Genomic DNA, 11,878 nt, shown 5'->3' on the forward strand with positions numbered 1-11,878 from the left:
GAAGGCCAATGACATTTTGGGATGTATAAGTAGGGGCATAGCGAGCAGATCGAGGGACGTGATCGTCCCCCTCTATTCGGCATTGGTGAGGCCTCATCTGGAGTACTGTGTCAAGTTTTGGGCCCCACGCTACAAGAAGGATGTGGATAAATTGGAAAGAGTCCAGCGAAGGGCAACAAAAATGATTAGGGGTCTGGAACACATGACTTATGAGGAGAGGCTGAGGGAGCTGGGATTGTTTAGTCTGCAGAAGAGAAGAATGAGGGGGGATTTGATAGCTGCTTTCAACTACCTGAGACGTGATTCCAGAGAGGATGGTTCTAGACTATTCTCGGTGGTGGAAGAGGACAGGACAAGGAGTAATGGTCTCAAGTTGCAGTGGGAAAGATTTAGGTTGGATATTAGGAAAAACTTTTTCACTAGGAGGGTGGTGAAACACAGGAATGCGTTGCCTAGGGAGGTGGTGGAATCTCCTTCCTTAGAAGTTTTTAAGGTCAGGCTTGACAAAGCCCTGGCTGGGATGATTTAGTTGGGGATTGGTCCTGCTTTGAGCAGGGGGTTGGACTAGATGACCTCCTGAGGTCCCTTCCAACCCTGATATTCTATGATTCTATGACTATTTCCCTGCTGTGACAAGATGGCCAATGTCAGCCTGGTGGGTCCTGCACTTTTCTTGGTGGGGAGCTAAGATGCCACCGCTTGCCCCAGTTCTTGGGGCATCAATAGCCCCACTAGTGGCCCAGGAAGGTGGTAAAGGAGAGAAGCAGGGGAGGGGTTTGGGTTTGCTCCTCACTCTGAACCCCAGCCCCTCTCAAACCCTGTGGGTTCTTACCCTCTTCCCCTTTGGGTGGGGTATTTGCAGTCCTTAGATGCTGGGGAAGGGAGTCTCCCTCCTCGCCTGAGACTGGGGTAGGGTCCCCCTTACTTTAGTTCTCTGATTTTCCAAGTCTTACAGCACATCTCCAAGCTCTAGTCCTCTCTCCTTCTCTGTCTGCCTGAAGCGGGGGAGGGGGGGGTATTAGGTTCCTAACAGGGCCTTAATTGACTATAGGTGCTCCAATTAACCTCCAGCCACCTTCCCTAGTCTACAGGGAACCATGCCTTAATTAGCCTTGAGCTTATATATTTCCCCTCTAGCACTCTCCTATGGTTCTCTAGTCCTTCTGTATCACACTGCTTACAAGTTTTAGGGGAGCAGGGGGTTAGAGGGATTGCTCTGACCCAGGAGTGGGGTCTTCACCTCTAGCCAGAATGTGATGGAGAGTCCAGGGACAGGCTGCCCACATATGTAGAGTTTTCTAACTCACATTCCTGTTTGCTAGCAGACAGGTAGAGTCTTTATCTATTACTTTTGGTGACATCTTCAACTCTATCTAAAAAATTAGCCTCTCTCTCATATCTCTGCCTGCTTTCCAGCCCATTAGATGGCTATTAATCTCCTCCCCTCACCGATAAGGTCAGAAATATAGTGCCTAGATTTAAGAGGTGGCAGCACTTGGGATGGGTCAGTTTAGTGGTCACAGCCGAGTAGCCCAAGTGGAAGTTTATCATTATCAGTAGTAATAAATAACCATTAGCAATTTACTTCCATGCTGCTGTCCTGCCATTCAGTCAGCTTCATGCACCCCCAACCCTTCCCTTCCAACCCTTGCCTGAAAACTGCCGGCAAAATAATCAAGGCCCCAGCCACACTTCCAGCATGATGCTCCTTCTACCCAACCTCCGTTAGCTATATAGCTTTACCTCTGCTCCCCTCCCCAAGCCTATTCTCTGGCCTTGTCTCTCTGCTACCCATCCCCTTTGCCTCTCTCACACACTTCCACTCTCATCCCTAAGCTTGGAACAGCCTTTCCCTCCCTCTGTGCCCATCACACTCCTCTTCCAGAGGGCTGGTGGAAAGCTCAGCTTGTGCCAATAGTTCCAAAGGATAAAAGGGATAACCCAGGTAATTACAGGCCTGTCAGGCTGACATCAATCCCAGGCAAGATAATGAAGCAGCTGATATGGGACTTGATTAACAGAGAATAAAAGGACGGTAATGTAATTAATGCCAAGTAACATGGGTTTATGGACAATAGATCCTGTCTAACTAACTTGGTATTTTTTTTATGAAATTACAAATTTAGTAGATAAAAGTAATAGCATTGACGTAATGGAGTTTTGTAGGGCATTTGACTTTGTACCACATGACATTTTGATTAAAAAACCATGAAGAGATAAATATTAACATGCCTGCATTAAATTGATTAAAAGCCGCCTAACTGTTAGATATAAAATGTAATTGTAAACGGGGAATCCTCATGGATCGACCACGTGCATTTCTAGTTGGTTACCACAGGGATAGGTTCTTGGTCTTACGCTGTTAACAGTTTTATTAAATAAACGGGAAGAAAACATAAAACCATCACTGAAAAAGTTTGCAGACCTCACACACATAGTGGGAGTGGTAAATAATGAAGGGGACAAGTCATTGATACAGAGCAATCTAGATTGTTTGGTAAGCTTGGCAAAAGCAAATGTACAATACATTTTAATACTGCTAAATGTCTACATCTGGGAACAGAGAATGTAGGCCGTTCTTGCAGGATAGGGGACTCTAGCCTGGAAGGCATTGACTGTGAAAAAGATTTGGGAGTTGTGGCAAACATGAGGTCTCAGTGTGTTACTGTGACCAGAAGAGCTACTATGATTCTAGGATGCATAAAAGGGGGATCTTGAATAGGAGTAGTGAGGCTATTTTACCTCTGTATTTGGCATTAGTGTGACCGCTGGTGGAATACTGGGTCCAGTTGTGGTGCCTGTCATTCAAGAATGATGTTGGTAAATTGGAGGAGAGGGCTGAATGAAGAGCCTCAAGAATCCTCTTCTTTTGTACGGCTTGGGTAGATAGCAACAATTACAAATTTATATCTAGATTTGATAGTCACACATTGCTGCAGCAGTGAGCTGGTGAATGTCCTTTAGGCCCTGGCAAAAGAACAAAGGGGACACTCAGATATGATGTGCTCCATTGTTTTTGCCTGGTGACCACAGTTGCATACAGATGTTTGCCTCATTTTCCATTTAAAGAGGGTTTGTCCACATCTCCCGTGAGATGTCCTGATATGATTCAATCTGCACCAGCCTGCCCGATATAAATCAAAACCTGGTGATTCCTTGGCAGGATTAGTGATGAGCTGTTTGTTTTGAATGGTCAATGAATGTGGCTCTCCATTGAGCCTCAGCATCGAAGTTGGATGTAAGGCTTGATGCAGTTTCATAGAGGGTTGCAGGATTTTTATCTTGTCTTTGGCAGGTTCTGCAGGTCATCGTGAAATGGGATCCTTGTGTTTCCACTGACATGGTTGAGAAAGCAAGATGTCTGGGCAGCTCTTCTAATCTGTGGAAGCTGGATGTGTGATAGGACCAGGAGCCAGTCGATTTGAGCGCCCCTGACACTATGCGCATGGTGTTATTGAGTTGCATATCATGGACTTTAGTGTGACTGCTGTGAGACCAGACTGGTGCACAGTATTGAGCTGCAGACTGTACCAAGACAATTGTTGCAGTTCATAAGGTCCATGGCCTGGAACCCCAAAATGTTCTGGCCAATTTCCTGATAAGCACGACATGAGACCTGACCTTTTCCCAGGTGTTTTTGAGGTGTTGTCAAAGGTCAAACTCCGGTCCAGTATAATGCCGAGATACTTTGGGTTAGCTTTGTGGCTGACGCTTTCGCCACAGAACTGCACATCGAGTTTGGCATTAGCCATTTAATTGTTCAGATGGAAAGTGGTCATTATGGTTTTTTTCGGGTTAGGCCTAAGCTTCCAGCCCTGGAAATAATCAGCCACTGTTGTAAGATCTTGGGTTACGCGCAGCTGATGGTATGGAGGCTTGTGTGCTTAGCAGCTAGGGCAATGTAATCTAAATACATGAATTTCCTCAACTCTGTCACTGGTATATCCACGGTGTATAGATTAAAAAGTATCTGGGCCAGGACAGTGCCCTGCGGGATGCCCAAGTTAAGAGTTTTTGGTCTACTGATCTAGCCATTAAGGCAGAGGTGGGCAAACTATGGCCCACAGGCCACATCCGGCCCGCGGGACTGTCCTGCCCAGCCACTGAGCTCCTGGCCCTGGAGGCTGTCCCCCGGCCCCTCCCCCATTGTCCCCGCTCTCCCGCAGCCACGCTGCCGCGCAGGCAGTGCTCTGGGCGGCAGGGCTGCACGCTCATGCAGGGCAGTGCGGCAGCTTGTCTGGTTCTGGCCGGGCGGTGTGGCTGACAGACTTGCTGCTCTGAGAAGCATGGTAAGGGGCCCAGGGCCAGGGCCTGGGGGTTGGATAAGGGGCAGGGGGTCCCAGGGGCAGTCAGGAGACAGGGAGCAGGGGGCTGTTGGATAGGGCAGAGGTTCTGGGGGGGTGTGCCAGAGGATGGGGAGCAGGGGGGGTTGGATAGGCATGGGAGTCCTGGGGGGCCTGTCAAGGGGTGGGGATGTGGACAGGGGTTGGGGCAGTCAGGGGACAGGGAGCAGGGGGGTGGATGGGGGGGTCCGGGGGGCGATTGGGGAGGGGGTCCCCAGAGGTGGGGGTCAGGGGACAAGAAGCAGGAAAGGTTGGATGGGTCAGGGATTCTGAGGGGAGCAGTCAGAGGGCATAAAGTGGGAGGGGGCAGATGGGGGTGGGGGCCAGGCTGTTTGGGGAGGCACAGCCTTCGCTACCCAGCCCTCCATACAGTTTTGGAACCCCGATGTGACCCTCGGGCCAAAAAGTTTGTCTACCCCTGCATTAAGCTGTATCTTAAAGTGGTGGTCCCCAGTCATCACCACCAAGAGGTGGATCGTTTGCTGGCACTGAATAATGCGGGAGATCTTGAGGAGGAGGCCCTGTCTCCAGATGGCATTGCATGCCAAGGACAAATCAACAAGCGTGATCCCTGTCTTCAACTTACATTGGAATTCTGCCTCAGTGTAGCTGGTAAGTGAAGCTACTTGGTCACAGCAGTTCCTCTTAGGGCAAAATCCTGCCTGCCCCGCTGGGAGGATGTCTTTGATAATGTCAGACAGGCAGTGGAGCAGTGCCCATTCCGTGAGCTTGCTGGTAGTTGAGAGGAGAGAGATAGGGTGGTAGCTGTCTGCATCCTCTTGGAGTTTTCCAGGCTTCAGTAGGGCAACCACTGTTGCCTATCACCAGCTTGTTGGCACTTCTCCAGTTCTATGCACGGCAGTAAAAAGCACCACCAGCCATTCCTGTCCCCGTCTCCCCAGGTTCTTGAGAAACTCCAGAGGAATGCCATCAACCCCTGCAGCTTTCCAGCTTTTGGGTTCCGACAAGAATGATTAAAGGATTAGAAAACATGTCTTATAGAGATTGAGCACCCCAAGTCTATCTATTTAGCTTAACAAAGAGAAGGTTAAGGGGCGACTTCATTACAATCTATAAGTATCTACACAGGGAACAAATATTTAATAATGGGCTCTTCAAGGAAACAGAGAAAGGTCTAATATGATCCAGTGGCTGGAAGCTGAAGCTCGACAAATTCAGAATGGGAATAAGGTATAAAATTTTTAACAGGGAGGATAATTAACCACTGGAACAATTTACCAAAGGTCGTGGTGGATTCTCCATCACTGGCACTTTTAAAATCAAGATTGGATGTTTCTTCTACACGGTATCCTCTAGGAATTATTTGGGGGATGTTCTATAGCCTGTGTTATATGAGAAGTATGTAGATGATCACAATGTTTGCTTCTGGCCTTGGAATCTCTGAATCTTCTCCTTTAAAGCCCATCTGTAGTACTCATCGCTTTACTGCACCATGCCAAATCTGACCTTGATGAGAGCTGCTCCATTGCTGGTATCTGATTAGAAGGTAACTAAGCAACTAACACACGAGAAAAGCAAAACTGCATCAAAATGCCAGGGCTAACTCCTGTAAATCGTGCTCCTACCTGAAAAGCTGACCCTCCCTTCGCTGGATCCCCCCCCTCTTCCCCAGTCTGTTACAGCTTTTTGTTTTGCCATTTGTTTCACAGACTGGAAGCTCCTGGAGGCAGGAGCTTTGTCACTCTATTGGGCTGTAAAACTCCATGCACACTGTGACATCAGACGCCAGAGAGCAAGTATTGGCCTAATTCACAAGTTGAGAAAAATGAAGCACTTAGAGGTTAAGGCGACATTTGCAAAGCTGAGTAAACAAAGTAAATCAGCCTAGCTTCATCATTAGGGGCCTAAATAAGTAGCCTGATTAGCATGGTTTGAGGTGGCAAACTCAGGGTATGGCCACCCTGGGATGCCCGCAGCATGAGTAGTCCTAGCCGAGCGAGCTTTAACCTGGCTGTCCTGAACAGCAGCAGCAGGGTGGCAGCAGTGGCACAGGTGGCAGGCTGGCTTGTACAGACCAGACCAGACCAGAGCCCTGGGGAGCCACTCCAGCAGCTAGCCAATGCGGCCACCTGTGCAAGTACCACAGCTTCTCGGCTAGCCGTGCCCACACGGTCTTGAGCCAAGCTAGCTCACTACAGTGCTGCAGTCAGACCTCAGCCACAGCGTTCAAACCTGAGGGACATGCCCATGGCCACACATTGCCTGTGGCAGAGCTGCGACTGGTGCTGAGGCAGTCCTAGTTCTTTCTCCTCTAATCCTTCCTTGGGCCTATGCCTGCCCTTATGGCCAAAGTTCACTTCATTTGACAACAAGCAGGGGAAATTTACATAGCAGAACTATCCCGCTGATGAGGGCATGACAGAGACTAGCCCCAAGCATGACAGATAGAAAGGGTGTTTTCACAGTTACTATTCAAATGAGCCATGGCGAGTTGCAGCTGAACTTTTCTGCAGGCTTTCTGATGCAGTGGTACAGAGGCCACAACTGGGCATGTCTATTCTAGCTGGTAATGAATGAGCAGCACGGATCATTTTCTGTAACATCTAGTTTTCTTGCCATTGGGTCGCTGGGTCTCATGCCGCATGGCACCTTGTGGTGTCATTTACACCTGTGCAGCAGGGGTGTAATATTGCTACCCCGGTGACGGGTAGGAGCATTTTGCAGTGGTGCATACTACTGCACAGAGCTCAAGGCACTGTTGAATCAGGCTCACTGTATCTTAGAGCAATCACACATCGTGATGTTTCTCTCTTATTTAAAAGTGAGTCCCCTTTAAGTAAAAGTGCACAATGTTTTGTGATTACTTGTGAAAATGTACAGTGTTCCTGCATAGCTGCACTGTAATATATGGGTAACAGTTCCTTCTAGGGTATTAAACCATACATTGGGCTTGAGCCTGATTGCAAGCATTTGATTACACAAGCAAACCTTATTATGCATGTTCTAGTCCCGTTGACTTCTGTAGGATATATGAATATGGGTCTGCAGCTTGGGCCTTTGATGTTTTCACTGATGAAGGTGTGGGTCAGCTCCTCAGCTGGTGTCAGGCAGCATATCTGCACTCATGGCAGGGGAGCTGTGCTTGCTTACAGCAGCTAAGGATCTGGCCCACTATCAGTCTGAATACAAATAATTAGGCATCCTTCATGCCACCCTGTAGCGAGTTCCATCCCACACTTCTAGCTCCTGAGTGCTGTGGAGTTGGAGCTTTAGGAGGTGACACAGCTCCTCCCCCTCTTTTTCTTATCCAAGTGGTGCTTCGGGTCTGGTGATGTGACTTTCAGGGGGATGTTCTGAATCACGTCATACAGTGTGAACAAGCTGAAGGAGATCTGCTCGTAGGGGGACCTCGTCCCATTTTCATACAGGCAAGCAAAGGCTATGGCTGGGATCCCAGTGGCTGAGAACTCAGAGAAGGGCAGTTCAATGTAGGCCAGATCTGAGTAGGCGCTGGGGCCTTCATAAATGACCCAGGGCTCTGTCCAGCTATCTGCATCACTGGGGAATGTACTGAGATAGACACCCATGTTGACCCGAGACCTGGAGCTTGTTGGGTGGGAATAGAGCACCCATGTTGGGGTTTGGAAGAGGACAATGGATTTGGAAGCAGCTCCTGGTTCAGGCTGCCCCGTACCTCCACATGACACAGTTGAGGACATGGAGTCATGGATCTCGTGATGGCTGCTGGAAGGACAGGGCTCTTTTGACCCTGCCGGCTGTTGGTGACCCTGCAGCTGGCTGCCCAAAGACATGGCTGCTGGGTTTTCAACAGCCATGTCACAGAGAGGGAGATAACAGTGTCTAGTGGTTTTTCTAGACAGCAGTGGGCAGTCTGGGCCATTGATAGACCAAGGCGTGCTCCACTGTGAATGGGGGCTGCTCGGGGCATAGAAGAGAGGGGCTGGGAAGCCAATGATACTGCCATGACAGCCATGAGGGGGCTCTACAAGCCGCTGAACAAGCTGCCCCAAGTGGAAAACTGCTCCATCATCTGTGCTCAGCGCTTGCACTCTGAAGCCCATGGGGCTCCTGGCATTGCAGTAGAGGACATTGCTGCCATCCTCCTCATCCACAGACACCATCTGACATTCCACGGTGGGAAGGTTGGGGATGAACTCGCCGAAGCGCCATCTCTGGCCATGGTCATCGCTGTAGAAGGTGAAGGAGTGAGGGGTTGTCTTGCAGAGCTTCCCAAAGCACTCCTTGCAGTCGATGTGGTAAGTGTAGGCTGGAACCAGCAGTCGTCCCGACTTGAGCTGAATTCCATGGCCAGGGCCTAGAGCAAAAGTGGCCCAATCTGTGCGGAAAAGAAAAGACCAATGTTGGGAACTTTCCCTTCTACCCTCTCCATCTTTTCCCCCTAACTGTCTTTCCCTTAGAAGTGCACTTAGTGCCAGAACCAGGGGCTGAGACTTTGAGTCTGATGTCCCCAGCACAGCACGTGGAAGAACGAGCATCCCTTATGCACCACTTCATTGTGCCTCTACCCTGAGCTCCAGAGACCACTTTTCTGGGGAAAAGGGTAGTTCTGTCTTCAGCCTCATTCACTCCTCAGTCTCTCTGCCAAGATGCCATCAATGGTGCTAGTTATGAGAAGCCCTTCTGTCCACTAACACCTGAGCTGAGAGCCAGGAATGTCATTGAGCCCTGTGTTGTCACATCAGCCCACCGAGCATGAGGTACAGAGCCTAAGGCGAGCAAGGCTTCCCCAGCAGCAACTGAGGGGAGGCGCAAGCCCAGCTGATCAGCCTCTTTCCTCAAAGTATCTTGACCATGGCAACAACTGATCAAAAGAGAGAGAACCTTGCAAATACTGACTCCCTCCCATGCTCCTCCTCCTCACCTTCTCTCCTGACCCTGGTGGTTCTGCTCCTTTCCTGCTGTCCCTATTGCCCTGGGCCTGGCCGTTTACCAACGCTGGGCAAGCAAAACTCCAGGCTGAAGGAAGTGTGCTTCCTCCTCACTGACTCCCATGCTCAGCTTCCTAGGAAGCCAGGAGAGAGCACTTTGTCCCAGCCCCCTCTGAACCCCTTTGTTCTCCCCTGCCCCCTGCCTACCTCTTGGGATCTTTACCTGTGATGGACCTGCCAATGACCTGCTGTGTCAGGTCTGTAACCTTGCTCCAGCTCAGCCCCTGGTCGGAACTGGACACATAGCACAGGCGGGCGACGTTCTGGCCTGTGATGATCTGATAGGCCTCAGGAGTCTTGCCCAGCACAGCAGTGAAGAAGAGGAAGACGATGCCTGTGAATTCATCATAGACAGGACAGGGGTTCATGGACCGATGGTGCTTCAAGGTCGCAGTCTCGAGTGCTCTCATGTCTTCCCACTAGCAGGAGAGGGCAAGATGGGGTTACAGGCTCTCACTGACTGAGTGCCCCAAGGGTTGGTCCTCGGGCCGGTTTTGTTCAATATCTTCACTAATGATCTGGAGGATGGTGTGGATTGCACTCTCAGCAAGTTTGCAGATGACACTAAACTGGGAGGAGAGGTAGATACACTGGAGGGTAGGGATAGGATACAGAGGACCCTAGACAAATTAGAGGACTGGGCCAAAAGAAATCTGGTGAGGTTCAACAAGGACAAGTGCAGAGTCCTGCACTTAGGACGGAAGAATCCCATGCACCGCTACAGGCTAGGGACTGAATGGCTAGGCAGCAGTTCTGCACAAAAGGATCTAGGGGTTACAGTGGACGAGAAGTGTGCCCTTGTTGCCAAGAAGGCCAATGGCATTTTGGGATGTATAAGTAGGGGCATTGCCAGCAGATCGAGGGATGTGATCGTTCCCCTCTATTCAACATTAGTGAGGCCTCATCTGGAGTACTGTGTCCAGTTTTGGGCCCCACACTACAAGAAGGATGTGGAAAAATTGGAAAGAGTCCATCGGAGGGCAACAAAAATTATTAGGGGACTGGAACACATGACTTATGAGGAGAGGCTGAGGGAACTGGGATTGTTTAGTCTGCAGAAGAGAAGAATGAGGGGGGATTTGATAGCTGCTTTTAACTACCTGAAAAGGGGTTCCAAAGAGGATGGATCTAGACTGTTCTCAGTGGTAGCTGATGACAGAACAAGGAGTAATGGTCTCAAGTTGCAGTGGGGGAGGTTTAGGTTGGATATTAGGAAAAACTTTTTCACTAGGAGGGTGGAATGTGTTACCTAGGGAGGTGGTGGAATCTCCTTCTTTAGAGGTTTTCAAGATCAAGCTTGACAAAGCCCTGGCTGGGATGATTTAGTTAGGGATTGGTCCTGCTTTGAGCAGGGGGTTGGACTAGATGACCTCCTGAGGTCCCTTCCAACCCTGATATTCTATGATTCTATGACTCTCACCCATCTTTTCTCCTGAACTGTGGCCTTTGTCTGTTCCCTCACAAACCAGGTCACCTCAGCCATTGTCCCAGACTGACTCCAGTCACCATCCTCTTTTCGGTTGCTCTCCCTGCTGGAGCTGGAGGGGTTGCTGCCTTTATGAAAATGGGAGTTCTGCACACCTCACAGCAACTTGCACAACAGACAGGAATATTGGGCCTGCTCCTTGGGTCACATCATGCCCAAGGCAGGACCCATGGGTGGGAACAAGATGAAGTCATGTCATCTTTATCCCTCCTTCCCCATTTTAAAGCCCCACAGAGAAAAGCCTCAGGGCTGCTGTAAGCTATATCATGTTACACAGGGTTGTCTGTCCCAGCCACACACCCCATTGGTCCCCTGTCATGCCCCACACCAGTGGGGTGGGAAAGGGTGATGCAGAGCCAGCCGTGGGGACCCCCACAGATCTGGCCCTAACTATTTTGTTGTTTTAGGCAGCTGCCTAATTAGTTGATTTAACAGCATCGGCCTTCCCCCTCACCTCCACGTAGTTTCTGTAGAAGGTTCCTCGTCTCAGCACCAGCAGGTTGGCATGGGCATCATCAGTGCTCAACCTCTCCTCAGCAAAGGCCAACAGCTTTGCCATGCAGGGGATGTAGAGCAGAGCTGGGACACGGTAAGTCACTCCACTCAGCTCCCTCTCGAACAGCACAGTGCGAGCTGGGAAATGGCGCGATCCCATCACTGCTGCAGCCAGGGACAGAAAACACATAAACCCCAAACAGATGAGGCATAACAAAGGGGAAAATACTGATGCAGTTTCCTGTGTCTGTATTCCTCCCCTCCCCACACAAACACACACTCCTGTGGTCCACTTCAGCAGTGCCCTCTCAGGTCTCCAGTCATCACCGGTCTCTGGGTTGGGACCCATGTCCCACTCCCTCCTGACAAGAGGTTTTAAGGCTGCCTTAGACTGGAATAGCCCAAGCAAGCCACCTGCCTAACTACTGGCACCTGTGCATTGCTGTTTCTCCGAAGGCTGTGAACACTTTATTGTCAGCAATCATACACAGCTCTTTCTAAGCAAGCACATTTATTCTTCAGGTAAAAGCATTACATAGAAAACATGTAAAAAACAATAAACAGATTTTAAAGATACCAGAGTCACCCCTTAGTCTTATAAGCCCCTAGCAGGCCAAAGTCTT

At 49.8% G+C, this 11,878-nt stretch overlaps 1 protein-coding gene across 1 annotated transcript; it reads right to left on the minus strand.

The window, feature by feature from the left end:
• Window positions 1-7,573: 7,573 nt before the first annotated feature.
• On the minus strand, window positions 7,574-11,415 carry NEU4 (neuraminidase 4). The gene is made up of 4 exons (XM_077825539.1): window positions 11,215-11,415; window positions 9,438-9,693; window positions 8,229-8,661; window positions 7,574-8,045 (listed from the first exon to the last, which is right to left on the minus strand). Exons 1-4 carry the CDS (start codon window positions 11,413-11,415, stop codon window positions 7,574-7,576), a joined length of 1,362 nt encoding a protein of 453 aa, XP_077681665.1.
• Window positions 11,416-11,878: the final 463 nt, after the last annotated feature.

Source organism: Eretmochelys imbricata, chromosome 9, assembly GCF_965152235.1.
Source record: "Eretmochelys imbricata isolate rEreImb1 chromosome 9, rEreImb1.hap1, whole genome shotgun sequence".
NCBI lineage: Eukaryota > Metazoa > Chordata > Testudines > Cheloniidae > Eretmochelys > Eretmochelys imbricata.